At 39.1% G+C, this 22,571-nt stretch overlaps 2 protein-coding genes across 6 annotated transcripts in view; both read right to left on the bottom strand.

The window, feature by feature from the left end:
• Nucleotides 1–1,480: 1,480 nt before the first annotated feature.
• Nucleotides 1,481–20,675, bottom strand: LOC103148017 (collagen alpha-1(XI) chain-like). The gene is made up of 5 exons (XM_016678903.1): nucleotides 20,577–20,675; nucleotides 7,330–7,461; nucleotides 6,901–6,969; nucleotides 5,690–5,923; nucleotides 1,481–3,017 (listed from the first exon to the last, which is right to left on the bottom strand). Exons 1-5 carry the CDS (start codon nucleotides 20,673–20,675, stop codon nucleotides 2,871–2,873), a joined length of 681 nt encoding a protein of 226 aa, XP_016534389.1. The 3' UTR covers nucleotides 1,481–2,870.
• The window catches only part of col11a1a (collagen, type XI, alpha 1a), a 96,825-nt gene continuing 93,819 nt past the window's right edge, over nucleotides 19,566–22,571 (bottom strand). For all 5 annotated transcript variants that reach the window (XM_007566597.2, XM_016678920.1, XM_016678921.1 and 2 more), the window contains 2 exons: nucleotides 22,286–22,519; nucleotides 19,566–21,096 (listed from right to left, as the gene is read on the bottom strand). In XM_007566597.2, the coding sequence (XP_007566659.1) occupies nucleotides 20,950–21,096; nucleotides 22,286–22,519 (381 nt within the window). In that variant the 3' untranslated portion in view covers nucleotides 19,566–20,949. The remainder of the gene's footprint in view (nucleotides 21,097–22,285; nucleotides 22,520–22,571) is intronic.

Below are 22,571 nucleotides of genomic sequence, written 5' to 3'. Positions count from 1 at the left end.
CGGCTAACATTTTGTTTCATGGAGACGCAGGAAGACCGAATACTAATTAGTTGTTTCTTTTTCTCTCCCACATCAAAATTTGATGCAGCAACATTGCAGGGTCTCAGTAAAATCAAAGAAATCTTTTTTTTTTTTTTTTTTTGTACATACTGGCACTTCAGCTACAAGCTTCAATGGATTTAATGTGATGGACCAAAACAGAGCAGCACATGACTGTGAAATAGAAGGGGGGGAAAAATGACATGATTTTCAGATTTGTTTTAGAAATAAAACCCCAAATGTTAGTTTTATGTTTTTGCATACCCCTCCCCCCCATTTGCTTTGATACCACCAAATAAAAATTCAGTGCACCCTGTTGCTTTCAGAAGCCACACAGCTTATAAAGGGGTTTGTTGAAGGACATCAGTCGTCAACCGACATCATTAAATAGAAGGAACACACCAGACAGGTCAGCAGGTTTTTAAATAATCAAAATATCTGAAATGTAGTTCAAACGTACTGTTACAAAAGTGTTGCATATAATAAAAACAACTGAAAACTAATTTTACTTATCATATCTAACGCCTTGAACTTAGCCTTTGTTTGTAAGAACCTCCTACTCTTTCAGACACCCACAATGCTCCACCATTATGAGGTTTTTAACTGCTCTCAGGAGAGTTGGACTGAGAAGAAGCTCAGTTTCTTCAACCAGGTGTTTGCCAATGGCTGCTGCTGCTAGTCTGGAGGAGCTATGTTGGGGAGGAACTGAAGCTCCAAGGCGGAGCTTTGGGGGAAAAAGGCGGGGCTTTGTAGGAGTGGGTGTGAAGGTACCTCTGAATGGTTGCTACAGAGATTCAAATAATCCTCAAACATGCATGAACAAATCAAAGCAACACTCCAGGTATGTTTTTGATGACAGAACAGCATTAAAACATGTTATATACTGTTTTAGGTTATAATGTCACAGGATGAAAAAAATACGTAAGAGGATTCGCCGTCCTATGTACTGACTGAACAGAAACAAGAATTTAATCACAGGCAGATTTCTATGCTGTTTGTATGGCTTTCTCCCTTCAAACTCACTCAGGTGAGCCATCTTTAAAAGAAATATCTGCTTTTTCCTTTTTGTTCTCTAATTCCCTGAAGACTCTACTTTTTTTTGCCAAACCACAAATAAGTTATAGTTTTGGTTTCAAGGTTTCTTTTTACTTTTCACACACACACACGCACACGCACACACACACACACGCACACCCACACACACACACGCACACGCACACACAAACAAAAGAAGCAAATTAAATTGTTTCACCATGGTTCAACACATTTACTGACACCTCTGCAACTTCTCTATGTAATGACTTTTGGAACTTTTCTAACAAAAATATGAATGAGAGAATGTAAATTTTTTTATGCAAGTATATGAGAAAGTTTTTTTTGTACTAAGTTAATGGTTCCTGCAAGTAAATAACCATCAGACACAAACACATCTAAATCAAAATGTGTGTTTCAGGTTTTTTTTATCCGGTCTATAAACATTTTCTACAATCCAAAATCTTTTACACACAACTGAGACATTTGGCTCGCTATTGTTTAGAATCCATTTTTTTAATATTTAAATGAACTAAAAAAAAACAAAAAAACAGCACAATAAAACATTTCCTCATTTTTAGTAACAAAAATGGGTTACTGCAAGGGCTTCTCATTGCATTCACAGAAGGATCTGAACAGTGGATGTCGAACAAGTTTAGGTTTTTCTTACCTTTAAAAATATCCCCACCCAAAATATAAATTTATTCGCTTAGTCAGGGTATATACAGGGCATAGAGTCCTTGCTTTTTAAAGGTTATCAAGAAAGTCTGAGGTATACAACCGAAGCAAAAGCCAGTCAAAAAAAAAGTGAAACTGGAAAAAATAAAATAAAATAATAATAACAACAAATATATTTAAATAAAGAGGAAAATGGAGGTCGTAATTGCCTTCTAGGAGCACAGGGTCGCAACATTAGTGGGAGATGTCGCCATAATTTGTGCTGTTGTGATAAATGCAGTTGTTTTACCTGCAGTCACAAGAGTAAAACAACCAAAAGAAAAAAACAAACTCAAGTTTTGGACAGTCAGTATATACAATGGGGCATACAGTCTAATTTGAAAATAGGATTGTTGAAATGCTCATAGTTTGTTTTTTTATTTGCTTCATGACGAGTACACAGAACGTAGAGAGGAAATGACAAGAACCCCAAAAACTAAAACCCAGAATGTACGTATGCATGGTTCCAACTTACTCTGTATGCGTCTGAGCCCAAATCAGGTTCTGATTCACATGCAAGTTTTGAAAGTGGATTTAGAAATAACAGTATTGTACAAAATAATAATAAAATTTTTTCTTTTTTTTTTTTTCCTTTTTAATACATTTATATATATAATTATCAAAATACACCTTCTTTCTTAGCACCACTATATACTTTTTGTTTGTGTGTGTCGTGTTTTGGATCAAGCACCATTTGTTGTTTTCTTACAGCACCTGTGGGGGGCGGATTTCGGGCGAAGAGATCCGTTTCGCCTCGCGTCGCCAGGCCCTGTCCGTCGGTCGCCTCCGACTCCTCCTCGTCTGCCACGCCGCTCCTGCGTCCCTCGCCTTCCTGTCCGTAGCGTGCTATAGTCGTGTGGTTCGAGCCCCACAAGCGCTTCCGGGATTACGCGCGCAGACATGGAAGGACATGTCTGCTACGCCATCGCTCATTCAAAACTTGCATGTGGCATAGAAAAGGGTTGGGGTTTGGTGGGGGGGGGTTAAAATTTGGTGGCACCCAGGATGTCCTGGCTTGACTTTATTTCCTGTCCTCATCAAGTCTTTATTTTTATTTTTTTTTTTTAAATTTCTATCTTTGTTTATCCAAGAAAGCAGACAGGTCCAACTTCAAACCCGAACTTCTGGTTCGGGTCCCCGAAATCAGTCAACATGACATCGACGATCGGAACCTGGTCGATTTTGGGAGTGTTGAGCTCCATCACAGTCTTTCCGTAGCCGTTTCTTGTCTGCAGGATAAGAAGAAGAAAAAAAAAAGGGACAGGAGGCAAAGTTCAATACCAGCTAATCGGTGGGAAGCATTTTGGGAATAAACGCGCCTTTTAAAATGAAAATCCGAATTAAGTCAGCAATCTGTTCACCTCAAAACAGGATAAGGCGCAAGACAAAAGACGACTTTTCACAGTTATCAGCTGACATTAACTACAGCCGCAGCTTTTCAACGCCGTCTCATTCAGTTGGAGAATAATAGCTCTGTCAGGCTGACGTTTACAGGATGAAACACTGAAGAGTTTCTTAATGGGCATTTAAAAGGAAAATGTTCACCATATTGTAAAAAACATGATTTTACTATGTTTTTAGATACTTTTTTAAAGCTGTCAAGAGAAAGGGTCAAATTGAAAAATGAGCGTAAATGTACTAGGAGTAGGCCTGTCACGATAACAAATTTTGCTGAGCGATTAATTGTCTAAAAAAATTATTGCGATAAACGATAGTATTGTTACAAGACCTTTTGATGCTGATTTAATGGAAATGACTAATAATGCATGTGATTTCCTGCCATAGATAGATGTACTTTATTTTCAAAAGAACACATAACATTGAAACTGATAAACTATATAAACAAAACAAGCAAAAATAAAATGGATTCTCAGTCTCCATTAACAAAAAACGTACTTGAATAAAATCTAAACATAAAACCAAAGTGGAAACAAATACTGCATTCAACCAAAAGAGTGCAGATTATGAAGTCTGTATACCAGGGGTCACCAACTCCAGTCCTCCAGGGCTACCATCCTGTAACTTTTAGATGCGTCTCTGCTCAAACACACCTGGATCAAATAAACTGCTCGTTTCCAGCCTATTGCAGAGAATGCTGGTGAGGGAATTCAGACATTTTGGAGCAGAGGTGAATCTAAAAGTTGCAGGATGGTGGCCCTCGAGGACTGGAGTTGGTGACCCCTGCTGTATACTATATTGCCCTTCAGTAATCACTAGATTTAAATAGAGAAGATGGGCACATCCGACTACCTGATGCAATAGTTCACACTGCATGACTTTTTGCCCCTATTTTCCCCTTACGACAATTTTAGATCGTTGGCTGATCAAAGATTGTCCCTGGTGATTTCGTAACTGATCATCCTGTAGTGTGATTTAGATCGTCGTGGCCGCTCCGAAATAAATCAGGGGTTTTCCCCGACGGGGAGCGTTAAGGCTGAATGTGACAGGTAGCCAATCAGAAAGCACCGATTCTCCTTCGCGCTTTCTGAGGGGAAATTACGGAGGGGAATCTCAAACAGCTGACACGGCGCGACACGAAGTCCAGCGGACATCAGAGATGATATGTGGAAACATTAATATTTATTCAACATTTCGTGCAAAGAATATTGAAATGACAAGGAGAGGAGTTGGAGCCAAATTGCTACCGCAGTTGATAAACCCTGTAAGTTTTCAGCTGCTCTTTGTTAACGTGACATAAATAGGTTATAATGATTTTCATTCAGTCAGGACTTTACGCTGACTCTAGCCACATGCATCACAGATTCTAAGCATTGATTAATGCCTGGTTTTAAAATGAACTAACTGGACTTGTAGCCCTTATTTTGGACACCACATGGCACGACGAACCCGATTGAACCGTTATACCTAGGATTTCTGTCGGCTAATGTGTCTCTCAGGTTTTGAAAATGGGCCGACAATCGGCGACAACTCGTGCCGTGTGCGCTGGACATTACACTAAGGAAATGAGGAAGGGAGGGTCAGTGGAGAACACCGGAGTTGAGCCTTTTTTCATTCAGTGTCATCAAGAGAAAGAAAAAAAGGCCGGAAGAGACGATAAAGCCGATAATTAAAATGAGGTTGATAGGTTTAATTTATCTTGCGATTAATTGATTTATCGTTTATTGCGACAGGCCTAACTAGGAGTAAATTAACAAATGATAAAAAGCTAACATGTGTTTTAAACTAATTAGTTGCTTGTAGCGACACTTTAGATAATAAAGTGTGGTTTGGTTTGGCCTGATTGGTTTTAAACCTCTATTTTCAGGCCTTTTCTGTTCAGTGAATGCCACAATTCAGTGAGCCACACTCTTTGGTGTGGATGTTGCTACTGAGTAAAAGTGACTCAACAGTTAGTTTTTTTTTCCAATGTCAGCAGCTGGTTCAAAACTCAAGTCAGGAGATGTAAGAAGCTATTTTCTAGGACATGTGTTTTTTGGAAATCTCATCGTTGGGACGAAGACCAACATCTAGAGAATACACACCGAGACTGGCAACAGCAGCTACATGAATTAGCAATAAAAGATGCTACTGACAAAGCTAAGACATGTTTGCTGTTCCTTCAGGCTGCGAGACAGTAAGAGAGAGCAAGACTCTCTACCAGATAAGAGGTCGGTTGAAGTAAGACAAAGTTGCTCTATTTTATATTGGTAAAACATGTAAATGCGAGAAAAAAACCTACATGCAATTTATGAGATTAAACAATATTTAAGACCTGTGGTTAACGCCTTCAAGCCCAACTTACATTTTCTTGAATGAATTCAAGACATTTTAAGGCCTTAATTTTAGATTCACAAATTAAAGACTTCTTAAGGATGCCCTGCTGGAAATCAGGAAAGCTGGAAAACCTGTCAGCGCATCTCAACAACCAACATCCAAAGTCTTATCTACGGACTCCGCTTACCGAACAGCCATCCGAGATGGCCTGGAGGAACGGGTTGTTGTCGAAAGACATCTCCTCGTCGTTGGCACCCAGGAAGCGCAGTGCCTTGTCGTGGCTGTCGCTGGCCGCGTCGTGCCACGCCACAGACTGGTGGCAGCTGTAGGTGAAGTTTTGCCTGGCTGAGGCGGTCAGTAGTCTGAGGAAGGTCATCTGTACCATGTTGATCGAGTTTCCGTCAGCGTCCACGTAGGAAAACTGTCAGGGAGGGAAAGGAAGGAGAAGAGCACGAAAAGTAGGGGAGGGTTTTATGTTTAGCATAATGTAATAATTTCATTCAATAAATGTAATAATCAAATGTAAATAAATGTAATGTAATAACTACATTTATTGAATATTCTGTACAATAATCAATTAAAGATTTTCACTGAATCAGGCAGGTGTTTGTTGTATATTTTTGGTAAAGCTTATGCATAAAAAAATAAAATAATCACAGTATCTGTTTTATAAATAACATTGCAATTGTAATATTCAATGTTATATTAGTTCTGTAGCAATAGGGTTATTAGGTTTAGCTTCTCTATTTGCAACAGATAAATAAAATCAGATCTTTTCCATCGTTAAGCTTTTGCATAGACACTAAAGTATGTATAGGTAGTTTTTTTTAAAAAAAACTCAGTTTTGTCTCCTTTTCAGGAGATTTTGGCCGTTTGATTTATCATCCTCTCTGATAAAAATGTCCCTTATATAAAAAGCTAAGGATCACTAAAGTTACTCTTTTGGACACAGAAAAAAACTATTCGGATGCCTTTCATGTTTTGCTGATTTGTTTCAAAAAACACACATTTTCATTCAAGACTGAATAAATTTAAAACAGTATGTTTGTCTCAAAATGCTTCTGGCGAACCAGTGTAACTGGTTGTTAGGGGTTACTACAGGTATTAACTACAGGTATTAAAAGTACTTCAAGTTCAGTGACTACATGAACATAAACATCCAACCTCATATTTTTCCTACAGAAACACATAAAGCTGTAAATAGGTCCGATGGTGAAGCTCAAACTCTGACTTTCATTATGAAAAAAGAGACATTACTGTATGAAACCCTGACAGAAGCTTCTAATAAACTCAAACTAAAGTTCTGACTGCAGGGACTGGGAGAACGCAGACAGAACCCAAGAGACGAGGTGAGGACCGGAGTGTGGTGGGAGACAGGTGAAAAACAGAAACACTCACTATTTTACCCCGCTTGAATTCACTGAACCATGAACCTGGAGTCTCCTTAGGCCACGAGGATATTCTGACCTGCAGACAACAGAGCAGAACATCGGCGTGTGGAGTCATCATGGGTAATATAACCTGCACTCAGTCATGAACAAAACATGAAAACAGTATAAAAGCGAAACCTCTGGGGTAAAATCACAGCTTATTATTCAGGAAAATAGAGAAAGTTTTCTGTGCTTTTCTCTATGAAATAATAATATAAAAAAACTTAATGCCAGAGGACTTTTGTGGTATTTTGCAAACATTCAAATGCTCCCAAAAGTTTCTCCAAGCCGAAACAAAACCTTCTTTGGTAATTACAGTGCAGCATGAAGGTCTTAAAGGAAGGAAATCAGGAGTTTCCTAATGCTATGTTTATTTTACTAATGCAAAGTCGCTTACCCCATTGGACTTTTTGTCCGGATAGATGCAGGTTTCACCCCCAGCAGTGAAGTTACAGTAGACTTTGAATGAATCCCCAGAGCAGCCTTGGTTGGGATCAATCCAGTACTCACCTGAAGAGAACGGAGGAAAATCAATTTGAAGTCATTTTTTGACATCACATATTTAGTAAAAAGGGACAACAATTTTCTTTCTGGTGATTAATATTTTTTTTAAATATTGTTCACAGAGACCTCATAGTCCATTTTGTTTATAGTTTTGTTACTGTGTGGTTTTTATTTCTGTTTTTAATGTTCTTTACACTATTAATGTTTATTGGTCTTTGAGAGGACAAACTTGCATTATTATCCCGTTATCAAATCATTACCTGAGAAAATATCTCAAAACAACGATATTATCATTTATCGCAATATTTACTGGGACAATTTATCGTCCAGTAAAACATGTTATTGTGACAAGCCTAANTGATTGGAGTACAATTTTGGTGGGCGTCCCTTATTTTGATTTCTGAAAGGTGGCAACCCTACTTGTTAGATGACAGCATTATGTTGTTTCTGGTAAAAGTAGGTAAGGGAACTTAAATAATTAGGATGTCTAGAGCTGGAAGAAAGCGTGCTCTTTCCAGCCTGTCATGGCATCGCATATAATACAACATGATTCTGGAGAAAAGGATTATTTTCTAGTTCTTATTTTTCCATTTCTTCATTACCTGGCTGCACAAAGACTGCACACGTTTCTCCTCAGTAGGTCTGTGTCTGAATAGGGTGAGGCCAAGTTCATCCTCTGAAACATTCTGCCGAGACGCGTACCTCGACTGGGTCTTTGACCGAGCCGCACAGATATAAAATTACCCCAGAAGTGTGTTATTAAAGTGTCAGCCCGGCCACTTCTGGGTCAGCCGCTCAATAATAGTTAATTCATCTCTCCACTGTCAAAGCTTTAAGGTAACAGGCAGTTTTAGTTTTTCTTCCTCCATTGGATATCTGCCTTTATTTCTGAAACAAAAATGGCTAAATTGGCTGGAATTTACTCCTGGTAAAAAGCAAACTCTGCTTCACTTTATGAGCATTTTTCCATCAGTATAAGCCCAGATGATGAGGCAGTTAAGTAAAATGTCGAGAGAGGTTGTTTTCTTTTATTCGTACAGAGAATGTTATGATAAACTACGAGTTTTGATGTGGGTGAGAGGGTGAATTGGATTCGATCAGATCTTGCTCTTCCTCATGACCTCTGGGCAGTGAAATAAGTATAGTTTAGTGATGGCACTGCCAAGTTCAAACCCTGTGCAAGCAGGCAGCATTGAATAATGTCCAGCGTCTGCCTCAGAGGGCTTTTTCAGCTCAAAGGATCAAAGCACTGACGTGTGACATGATCAATCTTCTGCACAAATAAGGGATTTGGCTCTAAAGCTATTGACTAGTTAAGTGGAAATGCAAAACAAAGTGTGTAGATCTCTGTCGTCAATAGGCTTTCACATAAACATACAGATTTAAGCTTTGTTATTTTGACAAGGAAAGTAAATCTCGAAATTAGACTGATTGCTAGCTCAGATTTGTGTTTGGTCTCCCGCTCAGGAGAAGAACACTTCTCCCATTAAAAAGGAACAAGAGTTACGAACTAGTATTTCAGAACAGTACTGAAAAAAAATGTCAAAAGGATGATGGGTCTTCGCTAAGATAAAATATCATTTATTTTGAACCAATATATGTGTTTTCCCAGAATGTTCTGGATACTTTCTCAGAACTTAGAAGGTTTTTATTTCCTGGAACGTATTACATACTTTACAGACCTTACTGAATAATCTCTAGAATATTCTTAGAACTTACCGTAGACTTTTTTCCCAGAAATTCCCCATAACATCTTGAAACTGTACTGCAACCTGCTTGGTTACTTTTCAGCAAGTTTACTTCTCCTGTTTCTGACCATTTCCTCTTGAAATGCAAATGAAAAAAAACAAAACAAAAAAACAACAGTTTGTGGAAGTACAATAACCTTTTTTACCCTCATTTATTCGCTAAAGCATTGGACACGGTGTTGGATTATCCAGGGAGCAATCACACCGTGTTGCAGCAATTGACTGATCAACAAACTAGCAACACTTTCACATACTTAGTAATTCATCAACTTACAGAGAGATGGGTGGAATTGATAACAGATGACTTAAAATATTTTTCCCGCCCTTTGTCGTACTCACAGCTTCAACCGAACCAACATACCCACTTTAAACGTTATTACCAAATTTGCTGTAATGAGACGGGCTTCATTAGGATGCCTCACTTTATCCTTCCTCCAGCTTCATTAATTAAATATGAACACAGAGACCTGTCCTCTCATTGTATTGCCTTTCCCGTCCTCCTCATCCCCCCCTCAAAGATCTATTCTCAACCTTTCAAGTAAAGCAGTGGCCTTTGAAAAGTCAGGCTGTTAAATGTTTTAACAGGTGCTGCCAAGATGTTTTCCACGATGTCCTCGCCTCGCTGAGAGATTTGCCTCTCTTGTCCTTGGCAGATAAACACAGTCTTCAGGCCTGTCTCCTCGCCTGATATTTAAGAGCGCATCGGCTCTCTCGCCCCACACACAACCCTCCCATCGCCTTCCTTGAGGTGCACTAAAATTTATTGATAGCTAAGGTGTGTGAGTGTGTTGTCCTGCTCGAGATTCACGACCACGATCGGCGAGCGCGAGTCAGATGAGAGAGTGCAGGGCCATGGCGCATCCGGACTTATTTAAATGAGTCGGAGCCTTTGAAGCACCGGACGGGGTGAGCTTTGTCACGAGTCCCAGTGGATTTCCCGCCGCCGAACGTCTCTGAGGTTTTTCTAACAAGGGGTAGCCGTGGCGTGTGCCTCAGGGCTTATTCACAATCGCTCGGTGCGTCTCTCTGATCACCCTCTCCGCTCCTTTATCTCCTTTTTTAATTGTGACCTTGAAGTTCACGCGACGACCTTAAAGCAGGAAGGAGAAGAGCAAATAAAGCGTTCGCTGGAGAACCATTTCTGTCCACTGAATCACTAATAAAAAAATAATAAAAACAAAAAAAAGGCCAGGGTTTTTTTCCTCCAAGGAAATTCAGTGAATGATACCTGAAGACGTCTGACTGCTGGTGGCCATGATGGTGGATTTTAAAAAAAAGTCAGACATGGCTCCCTTATGGCAGTTTTGAGCTAAGAAACCATCACTATTGCAGGTCTTCAGATGTTGATTTGAGCTATAGATGATGCAGCTGATCATCAATGAGATGATTGCAAAAAAGGTATTACCCTAGCTATCGTTAACATCAGTCTTTCCAAAAATCCTTCAAAGCCAAATACCATAAACTAGGCAAAGTTTTTAAAAGTTCCAAGTGTTTGCGATTAACAAATTACACAAGAACAGTTTAAATTGATAGATAAAATTAAGATTTCAAGGATTTTATCCAAACTCAACGCTGAATCACTGGTCCTTAAGGACCAGAACTGAGAGACACTGATCCAAATGTCCCTAGAGTTAAACTTGGAACACAAGTTCAATGTTAAACAGGCCCCCTGGTGGCAGGAAGAGGAAGCGGCCTGGAAAGACCTCATGCCTGAACTCTGGCACAAACACCATGACCTTTCACCTGCTTGTCATGAAGGAGTTTTGAGATTTTATGTTGAATTTGAACAAACCTAGTAATGTTGTTCTTTAAATTGGTTGATTTGTTCACAGGTTGAATAACTGTTGGGAAGAGGTTACCTTCTGGAAGAACTAAAGAAATATTTCTATCAAGAGATCCAGAACTTTTTTTTCTCCAAAACTTATTTTTCCCCAAGTTTTATATAACTATATAAGTTATAGATCTGAGTCTCAAACAGGCCCATGAGAGCCTCAGTCAGAGTGGTGATAACTGCACCAGTGTCGACTTGCTCAGCGACTGAGAGGAGAGGCTCTCGTAGCAGGATTTAAAGCATTTTCACCAATAAAACCAATGAAATGGTTTTATTGATGCTGACACACTGACTATTAATTAATGCTGACACACTGACTATGCTTTGTAACTTAAGCAGAGCTACAAACTCAGTTACACAGAAATGTCCAACTATAGCAAATTTCTAAAGGGATTCTGCCGACATGGACTCCCATGTTGTATCACTTCCCAAAGCAAATGAAGAGGACAGACAGCTCCGGTCCGGATTAAATCCCAGTACTGTAGCTCTAAACAAGTGATCATTGCAGAGGATTTAAACTGTGTAAGTGTAAATGTCAGTGGGAATTTGCAACATTCACAGATTTTTATTGAATAAGGCCTGAAATGTCCCAAAGGAGCCACACACACAGCAGCAGGTCCAGCATGATTATGGTTGGTTTTCTTTGTGCCTCAGGACATAAATGTTTTAAAACCTTTCCAGTGTTACTTTAAATGGTTACTTTTCTGAACTTGCAATGTACTGTATTTGCTGGAAATGAAATGATACATAAGCGTTAGAGGTAAACTTGAAAGTTCTGGTGGTACCTGGCAAGTTCAAGGAAAGTAACTGTATTATGTACTTTTTAAATTGGTAAGGCTACAAAACTGAGATCACAGCTTCTCAATACCTACATCATTGGTTGGTGATTTAAAAAAAACACACGCATCCAATCTAGGAATTTTTCATGAAAGTGGCGCCTTTAAAACAGGTCAGAACAGTGACAAGATGATGCTTGATGATGGTTCTGTGTATCTAACCTTGTACTGAATAATCAGTATCAATGTTTTCCAACGCTAGTCCTCGAGACACGCTGCCCATAGTGCTTTAGACGTTTCCTCTTTCATCACACCTGATTTTGATTGATGACAATCATCTAAATCAGGTGAGTCGAAGGAGGAAGTCATCTAAAACATGCAGGAAGTAACTGAAAACATAGAAGTTCATCCTGTAACAAGTGGTTTACTGGTTCCACCCTCTTCTCTGTCCATGTCAGTCATCTTGCCATTGTCTCCTTGGGCAAGACTCTTCACCTGCGCCAACTCAAATTGTGTAGCAGTCTCACTTTTGTTAATCTGCCCCAGTGGATTAATTTATGGTTGAATGACTGAACGTAGTATAAAGCTGTTTGAAGTCTTAATAAAGCAGGATTTTAACCATTTACCTTGCGGACCAGAGCTGAGAAACATTGATCTATGCAAATTACTTCAAAATGCAACGACACCAACCTCATCTGACCACTCTATGACGTCTTTTGACGTTAGAAGATTGAACTGTGACCTTGGCCGGGTTTACCCAGCCTTTAGTTAAACACCTAAAGGTAGGAGTTAGATCAACACCAGCCCTCGCAAGGTGCTGTGAGGATGACTCGAGATTGGAAAATGGAAGGATGGACAACAGCAACGTTAGAAAACCAATTTATTTTTAAATTAGAACAGAATGGGTGATAGATTGATGCAGAAATATTCTACATACGTACTAATGGAAGTATGAAAGTGCACGTTCAGTTGTTACCAAGAGTCACGGAAATGCAATCATGCAATAAGTTCAGTATGTTCAGATCAACAGTCCTATTTCCTATGTTTGTTTTTTAATGTAGCATATTTTTTAGGTCACAGATTTTGGATATGTAGAGTGTGTTGAGATCATAATGACCTCTGACTGATAAAAGTGTTGGTAAGAAAAGCAGAAACAAGAAATCACAGTAAAATAACAGAAAATAAAAGGTGGTTTTCTTCGTCTTCCCGGTCCTGCAGCAAATGAGAGTAACTGTGTTCACAGGTTTCCATATTTTTGTAGCTCGTTTTATATCAGAAGCTGACATTCTTCAGCACTCCCACAACAACCCCACCTCCACTAATACACCCAGTGAATGATTCCCGTTTATTTTCCCTTTCAAAATCAGCCCCACAGGTTCTTTGTTCACGCACACTCAAACAGCTTTTCAGTCCCTGCGTGTCTGTCAGTCTTTGTGTGCGACACTCACAAATAAACAATCCGCTCTCCACAACAAACTTAGATGTGAGGTGTTAGGTCCGCACAATGTTCGCAGGTTTCCTGTGCGCTTGAGAAAAACAATCTTTTCCAGAAATGCATTCACACAGCTAGATAAATTCTCCTGCATCGCCATGATAGAGTGAACTGGAGCAGAAGAGATAAAATAGGTTTAAAGGTTATCAAATATGTGGATTACAGATGAATCATTAGAGTCTACATCTTCATTTATGTAATGCCTGGCAGGTGTGCAGTTTCAGTCAAACACTGTATTTTACAGCAGAGAAGAGGCTCCTCTACAGGAAGTCAGGGTGATTGTGCGGGTAAGCAGATCTTCTAGAAGGCTAGTCAGAAAGTTGAAGTTTGGCATCAGGCTGTCAAAACCAGTGAGGAAGAGATTTCTGCTGTATCAGATCACAGCATGGTAGAAAGAACAAGACAGTGTTTCTAAATGAGTCTGGCAGACACAGTCATCAAAGTAAAGTTCAAAATAAGGTTCTTAAATCAACAACGGCAGAGACGACATGCCAGCTAGTGAGTGTTTTTTTTAATTAATTTAATTTAATAAGAATATGTTTAGATTGTTTTGGTCTCTAGATTTTTATTATTCACTTTACCAGATAAATCTACAAGGCAAAGTACCAGGGATAGTGAAGGAAACATTTAGAAGGATCCAGCTGCTAGATGGTTCAGAGACAAGCAACAGAGTCGATAGTCACTGGACTTATGAAAAGACAGAGAAGAGGTTGGTTAGGTGAGCTTGAAAAAAACTGAGGAAATTAGTTTTCAAGTCAAAAGCTGAGGACTTCATGCCAAACCATGGAGAAGGCAAAAGATTTGTGAAAATAATGAGGGACAGAAGGATGGATGTGATCAAAGAAAAACTACATTACAACCAGAGATTAGAACCTGGAGCAAAACTATAACAGAACAAGCCACAAGGATAATAATCGCAAAGCCTGATGCATTAACCTAAAACTAGTTTGCCAAAAAACAAACATACTCACGATAATCCCTGAAAAAACAAAAGTACAACTGACTTGTTTTTATACCTTTCATCACTTCTGTGATCAACACCTACAGATGAAGAAAGAAATGCTTTAGGATGACCCCCCACCCCCATTAAACGCACAACTTTTCCTTGATTCAGCAATGCCAGCACAAGAGAATGAACCGCAACACCTGACTGCATCTGAAAGCTCAAGTCCCACGGAAGACAAGCGAGACACACAGATGCTCCTGGCAGCAGTTTCGGCTCCAAGCCTCCCTGCAGCAGCTCATCAGTCCCTCCGTCTTCTCTGGAGGGTTGGACCAACATCAGGCCACTGTCTGCTAATTAACTGGAGCAAAAATAGCGGCTCGGAGCAGATTACATCCACACTCCAGAGCTGCCCGTGGAATCAGAAAGCGAGATCCTTCTTTTAGTGCTTACCTGGCATATGGAGGAGTATTGTTTAGATTAGCTGGGTCCCTCTCGGAGGACCGCGAGAGAACTTAAAAGTCAGGATCGTGTTTAAAATGATTACCTCTCAATTCCTGCTTCTGCTGACTTAGCGCTCTGCCCGCATGCCTAATACGCTGCTTTGGCTAGGCGAATCACACAGGAATAAAAAAATAAGGAATACATCTGGCAGTGAGTGGAGGGGCTCCCAGCTGGGCAGAACAGCTTCTTCTGTAAAGAGGAGGAAGATATGGGGATTACAGTGAGAGGAGTTTGAAATACAGCGAGGCGAGACTCGAGAGTATTTGTTGAGAATCATTTATTTCTTCACTTATTTGAATAGTGACTGAAGGAGTAGACTGATCGAAGAGGTTTTCTTTAGCCACGAGAGCGGTTTCAAGTAAGCAGTGTTCCCAACTGTAGTCGAGGGCGAAGGTTCCCAAACGTTTCCATCCTAAAGAGCATTGACCTCTAACCTGAGACCCTCTTTTGCAAACCCACACACAATGATACAAAATATGTACAGAAATACCAACTTTTAGAATATATTTTTTATTTTATTTTAGTTAATAGTTATTCATTTGGTATAAATGCTGTCTGATTTTAGATGACCATGAGTTCTGTGGTGGAAGATTTTATCATCAAATAATATATTAGGACTGCATTACTAGATCAGTTTCAACACATTCTCCTCTTTTGATTATTAATCACGCCATCTAATATTATTCTAATCCTACAGTTAGGAAAAAATTGTAACTTATTGTATTTTTTAATAAATTATTGAAAAAACAGAAAACAAAAATATGATTAAAGAATTTATGGGATTCCATTTTCTTTTAATTTTTACCTTTTAATATTTTTTATCTCCTAGGCCTCCACAGCGCCTCCTGGCGGCCCACACTTTGAAAAACATTGGTCTAGTTGAGAACAGAGCATGTTGTAAAACCAAAAAAGCTTCAAAAGTCCAAGTAAATCCGTGACAGAGAAGAAGTTCATTCAATCAGTTTGCTGTAATGTTTTCATTGAAAAACATCCGTCAGTCCAAAACCGCTCCAAAAACCGGAAGCGAACTATAAATCAGGTCATTCTGGGTAAATTATACAACTAAAACAAACGTGCGGGTCTAGTGCTAGCGGAAGAAGTACATCGTGATCTTTTACCACAGACAATAAAGAAACAACCGCTAAAATCTTACCCTATCTCTTTTTTGTTTATATTTTGAGGAGAAGGAAGTTGTCCTCGGTGTCTTCTTCGGAGGTTTCCCTGTCGTGTACTTCAGTAATTCTTGGTGCAGCGCCGCCACAGGCGACCGGATGAAGATGTTTTTTTAAAGGGTTTAGTTCGTTTTACACTGTGCAGTGTGAGAACGAGGCTCAGCAGCTGAAAATGTAACAAATGTTGACATTTTGTTGCTCAATCGAACCGAGTCTACCAGACTATCAAGTGTTAAAACACCCCGATACAGCGATAACTTCCTCCAGTGAGAATATGCTGCTTTAACAATTTGCTAAATGCACGTAATGAGAACCCTTCGCCTAAACTGCGTTCATTATCGAACCATCACGGAGGAGATTAATCCTGTTAGACCTTAAAACAGAATAAGTATGCAGAGACCTTAAAACAGAATAAGTATGCAGAGGATAATTAACACCAAACATGTTGTGACTCAGTGAGCTTTCGACCTCGACCATATAGCCCTGCAGGGCCGTGTGTATTCACTCCTGACATTTAGACTCCTTTCAGTTTCTGCATAACAAATTATGAATAGATAAAATTGTGTTGTGAAAAGATGACACCGAAATGCTAATTATTTCACAGAAAAAAAAAAAACAGGCTGGGAGACGTGTCAGTAAAGTGATTTCTCTATTACCTTGGTGTCATCTCTAAAAATATGAAATCTTGATCTTAAACACCTTTCAGTAAAACTACATAAGTCACAGATTATTTTATGAGCATACATGTAATTTCTTTGAGATTAAAAAAAATCTTTAAAGGAGATGTTTATTGTAAAATCAGCTTTAAAAAAAATCTTTATATGTTATTCCCTAATCAAAAGCATACCTGGAGCATTGCTCTGATTCTTTCATGGATGTTTGAGAAATCCTTCAGTCTTTCATGGCAATTCGCGGCGGCAGCAGCAAACGAGTGACAGGAAGAGCAGGAGCTTCTTAAAGGGACAGAGTCCAAATTCAAGGCATCAAACTTAAATGTCTAATCTTTTTTAAAGACACATTTCATACAACATTTTTATAGCAGCTGAATTACTTAAATGGACTAATGAATGGCTCTATATGGCCCAAAAAGACAAAATAGCCACCTATGCTAGTATTTGCTATTGCTAATATTTGCTATTGCTAATATTTGCTAATGCTAATATTTAGCTCCCCTCAAAGGCACTATCAGATTCTATTCATTATTTATTATTAATGAAATGTTGAGTCTTTTAAAATCAAACAATTAGTGGAAAAGTAAAAGAATGTTGAATAATTTTTAGCAGTAGCTGTACTACAGATATTTCAACAAAAGCAGTTTACGTTTATCTTGATTCGAGAACCTAATAGCTTTGGTGATTTGCATAGCAACCGGCAAGAAATGTGTATTTTTATAAGAAAATGTTTCATAAAACACACAATATTGGCTTCGCCCCAGATAGAAAGGAGAACTCCACTTCATATTTAGTGGAGTATTTGCTGCATAGCACTTTATTATTGGCTCATAAAAGCTAAAATGTTCCCCTTGAGGCTATTGTTATGGAATCTTCTATAAAAACAAAAAAGAGGTCCAAATAATTATCTATGGGTCATCCAATGAAGCGTGCTCTTTATATCTTTTTTTTTTGTGATCTCTTTAATACAGAATAACATCCTGGTGGTGAGTCCTCGCATTTACACAACCGTTTACACCAGCAAATGTCACAAAAGTTGCATTTATATGATAATCCAGGACATTATTGCAGCCACCTTTCAGAGCAACTCTGGAAAGTTTGATTGCTTCGTTTTAATGAAAAGATTGTGCTGAATGCATTAAAACAAAGATGAAAGATGGCAGTAATCTCCTGAGACAAACAAGGTGTTTGTAAAAAAAGGCCCCTGAAGCAGGTTGAAAGCTGGTGTAGATTGCAGATTGATTGATTCTCTTGTGAAGTTACGGCTGAGCCTTTTCTTGATTGTTTTCTTTTGTGGGCGCTGTTCCACGCGGCCCGTTCTCATTGGGCTCTTTGCTGCAAAGCCCGGCAGATAAAAGAAGAAGGCAGTGGCATCTATTATTTTTTTGGCTACTCAAGCACACGCACACACGCGCACGTTCACGCGAACGTGTGTCAGTTGCCATTATGTAGATGTCTTCTCAAACGTCCAGCAAGAAAATGAAAGGACTGGTCGGGCTTTCCGAGGCGCAGCAGACCACGGCTAACATTTTGTTTCATGGAGACGCAGGAAGACCGAATACTAATTAGTTGTTTCTTTTTCTCTCCCACATCAAAATTTGATGCAGCAACATTGCAGGGTCTCAGTAAAATCAAAGAAATCTTTTTTTTTTTTTTTTTTTGTACATACTGGCACTTCAGCTACAAGCTTCAATGGATTTAATGTGATGGACCAAAACAGAGCAGCACATGACTGTGAAATAGAAGGGGGGGAAAAATGACATGATTTTCAGATTTGTTTTAGAAATAAAACCCCAAATGTTAGTTTTATGTTTTTGCATACCCCTCCCCCCCATTTGCTTTGATACCACCAAATAAAAATTCAGTGCACCCTGTTGCTTTCAGAAGCCACACAGCTTATAAAGGGGTTTGTTGAAGGACATCAAGTCGTCAGCCGACATCATTAAATAGAAGGAACACACCAGACAGGTCAGCAGGTTTTTAAATAATCAAAATCTCTGAAATGTAGCTCAAACGTTCTGTTACAAAAGTGTTGCATATAATAAAAACAACTGAAAACTAATTTTACTTATCATATCTAACGCCTTGAACTTAGCCTTTGTTTGTAAGAACCTCCTACTCTTTCAGACACCCACAATGCTCCACCATTATGAGGTTTTTAACTGCTCTCAGGAGAGTTGGACTGAGAAGAAGCTCAGTTTCTTCAACCAGGTGTTTGCCAATGGCTGCTGCTGCTAGTCTGGAGGAGCTATGTTGGGGAGGAACTGAAGCTCCAAGGCGGAGCTTTGGGGGAAAAAGGCGGGGCTTTGTAGGAGTGGGTGTGAAGGTACCTCTGAATGGTTGCTACAGAGATTCAAATAATCCTCAAACATGCATGAACAAATCAAAGCAACACTCCAGGTATGTTTTTGATGACAGAACAGCATTAAAACATGTTATATACTGTTTTAGGTTATAATGTCACAGGATGAAAAAAATACGTAAGAGGATTCGCCGTCCTATGTACTGACTGAACAGAAACAAGAATTTAATCACAGGCAGATTTCTATGCTGTTTGTATGGCTTTCTCCCTTCAAACTCACTCAGGTGAGCCATCTTTAAAAGAAATATCTGCTTTTTCCTTTTTGTTCTCTAATTCCCTGAAGACTCTACTTTTTTTTGCCAACCCACAAATAAGTTATAGTTTTGGTTTCAAGGTTTCTTTTTACTTTTCACACACACACACACACACACACACACACACACACACACACACACACACACACACACACAAAAGAAGCAAATTAAATTGTTTCACTATGGTTCAACACATTTGAACCATGGTGTTCAAATGGCTCATTTGAACATTAAAAGTTTTGGAACTTTTCTAACAAAAATATGAATGAGAGAATGTAAATTTTTTTATGCAAGTATATGAGAAAGTTTTTTTTGTACTAAGTTAATGGTTCCTGCAAGTAAATAACCATCAGACACAAACACATCTAAATCAAAATGTGTGTTTCAGGTTTTTTTTATCCGGTCTATAAACATTTTCTACAATCCAAAATCTTTTACACACAACTGAGACATTTGGCTCGCTATTGTTTAGAATCCATTTTTTAATATTTAAATGAACTAAAAAAAAACAAAAAAACAGCACAATAAAACATTTCCTCATTTTTAGTAACAAAAATGGGTTACTGCAAGGGCTTCTCATTGCATTCACAGAAGGATCTGAACAGTGGATGTCGAACAAGTTTAGGTTTTTCTTACCTTTAAAAATATCCCCACCCAAAATATAAATTTATTCGCTTAGTCAGGGTATATACAGGGCATAGAGTCCTTGCTTTTTAAAGGTTATCAAGAAAGTCTGAGGTATACAAGCAAAAGCCAGTCAAAAAAAAAGTGAAACTGGAAAAAATAAAATAAAATAATAATAACAACAAATATATTTAAATAAAGAGGAAAATGGAGGTCGTAATTGCCTTCTAGGAGCACAGGGTCGCAACATTAGTGGGAGATGTCGCCATAATTTGTGCTGTTGTGATAAATGCAGTTGTTTTACCTGCAGTCACAAGAGTAAAACAACCAAAAGAAAAAAACAAACTCAAGTTTTGGACAGTCAGTATATACAATGGGGCATACAGTCTAATTTGAAAATAGGATTGTTGAAATGCTCATAGTTTGTTTTTTTATTTGCTTCATGACGAGTACACAGAACGTAGAGAGGAAATGACAAGAACCCCAAAAACTAAAACCCAGAATGTACGTATGCATGGTTCCAACTTACTCTGTATGCGTCTGAGCCCAAATCAGGTTCTGATTCACATGCAAGTTTTGAAAGTGGATTTAGAAATAACAGTATTGTACAAAATAATAATAAAATTTTTTCTTTTTTTTTTTTTCCTTTTTAATACATTTATATATATAATTATCAAAATACACCTTCTTTCTTAGCACCACTATATACTTTTTGTTTGTGTGTGTCGTGTTTTGGATCAAGCACCATTTGTTGTTTTCTTACAGCACCTGTGGGGGGCGGATTTCGGGCGAAGAGATCCGTTTCGCCTCGCGTCGCCAGGCCCTGTCCGTCGGTCGCCTCCGACTCCTCCTCGTCTGCCATGCCGCTCCTGCGTCCCTCGCCTTCCTGTCCGTAGCGTGCTATAGTCGTGTGGTTCGAGCCCCACAAGCGCTTCCGGGATTACGCGCGCAGACATGGAAGGACATGTCTGCTACGCCATCGCTCATTCAAAACTTGCATGTGGCATAGAAAAGGGTTGGGGTTTGGTGGGGGGGGGTTAAAATTTGGTGGCACCCAGGATGTCCTGGCTTGACTTTATTTCCTGTCCTCATCAAGTCTTTATTTTTATTTTTTTTTTTTAAATTTCTATCTTTGTTTATCCAAGAAAGCAGACAGGTCCAACTTCAAACCCGAACTTCTGGTTCGGGTCCCCGAAATCAGTCAACATGACATCGACGATTGGAACCTGGTCGATTTTGGGAGTGTTGAGCTCCATCACAGTCTTTCCGTAGCCGTTTCTTGTCTGCAGGATAAGAAGAAGAAAAAAAAAAGGGACAGGAGGCAAAGTTCAATACCAGCTAATCGGTGGGAAGCATTTTGGGAATAAACGCGCCTTTTAAAATGAAAATCCGAATTAAGTCAGCAATCTGTTCACCTCAAAACAGGATAAGGCGCAAGACAAAAGACGACTTTTCACAGTTATCAGCTGACATTAACTACAGCCGCAGCTTTTCAACGCTGTCTCATTCAGTTGGAGAATAATAGCTCTGTCAGGCTGACGTTTACAGGATGAAACACTGAAGAGTTTCTTAATGGGCATTTAAAAGGAAAATGTTCACCATATTGTAAAAAACATGATTTTACTATGTTTTTAGATACTTTTTTAAAGCTGTCAAGAGAAAGGGTCAAATTGAAAAATGACCATTTTTTCAATTACATTAACACTACTGTAAATTAACAAAAGCTAATTTGTGTTTTAAGCTAATTAGCTGCTTATAAATACACTTTAGATAACAAGGAAAATGGATGATTTTCAGTTTGATTTGGCCTGATTGGTTTTAAACCTCTATTTTCAGGCCTTTTCTGTTCAGTGAATGCCACAATTCAGTGAGCCACACTCTTTGGTGTGGATGTTGCTACTGAGTAAAAGTGACTCAACAGTTAGTTTTTTTTTCCAATGTCAGCAGCTGGTTCAAAACTCAAGTCAAGAGATGTAAGAAGCTATTTTCTAGGACATGTGTTTTTTGGAAATCTCATCGTTGGGACGAAGACCAACATCTAGAGAATACACACCGAGACTGGCAACAGCAGCTACATGAATTAGCAATAAAAGATGCTACTGACAAAGCTAAGACATGTTTGCTGTTCCTTCAGGCTGCGAGACAGTAAGAGAGAGCAAGACTCTCTACCAGATAAGAGGTCGGTTGAAGTAAGACAAAGTTGCTCTATTTTATATTAGTAAAACATGTAAATGCGAGAAAAAAACCTACATGCAATTTATGAGATTAAACAATATTTAAGACCTGTGGTTAACGCCTTCAAGCCCAACTTACATTTTCTTGAATGAATTCAAGACATTTTAAGGCCTTAATTTTAGATTCACAAATTAAAGACTTCTTAAGGATGCCCTGCTGGAAATCAGGAAAGCTGGAAAACCTGTCAGCGCATCTCAACAACCAACATCCAAAGTCTTATCTACGGACTCCGCTTACCGAACAGCCATCCGAGATGGCCTGGAGGAACGGGTTGTTGTCGAAAGACATCTCCTCGTCGTTGGCACCCAGGAAGCGCAGTGCCTTGTCGTGGCTGTCGCTGGCCGCGTCGTGCCACGCCACAGACTGGTGGCAGCTGTAGGTGAAGTTTTGCCTGGCTGAGGCGGTCAGTAGTCTGAGGAAGGTCATCTGTACCATGTTGATCGAGTTTCCGTCAGCATCCACGTAGGAAAACTGTCAGGGAGGGAAAGGAAGGAGAAGAGCACGAAAAGTAGGGGAGGGTTTT

Source organism: Poecilia formosa, unplaced genomic scaffold, assembly GCF_000485575.1.
Source record: "Poecilia formosa unplaced genomic scaffold, Poecilia_formosa-5.1.2 Scaffold193, whole genome shotgun sequence".
NCBI lineage: Eukaryota > Metazoa > Chordata > Actinopteri > Cyprinodontiformes > Poeciliidae > Poecilia > Poecilia formosa.
This window is presented reverse-complemented; position numbering and strand designations above follow the sequence as displayed.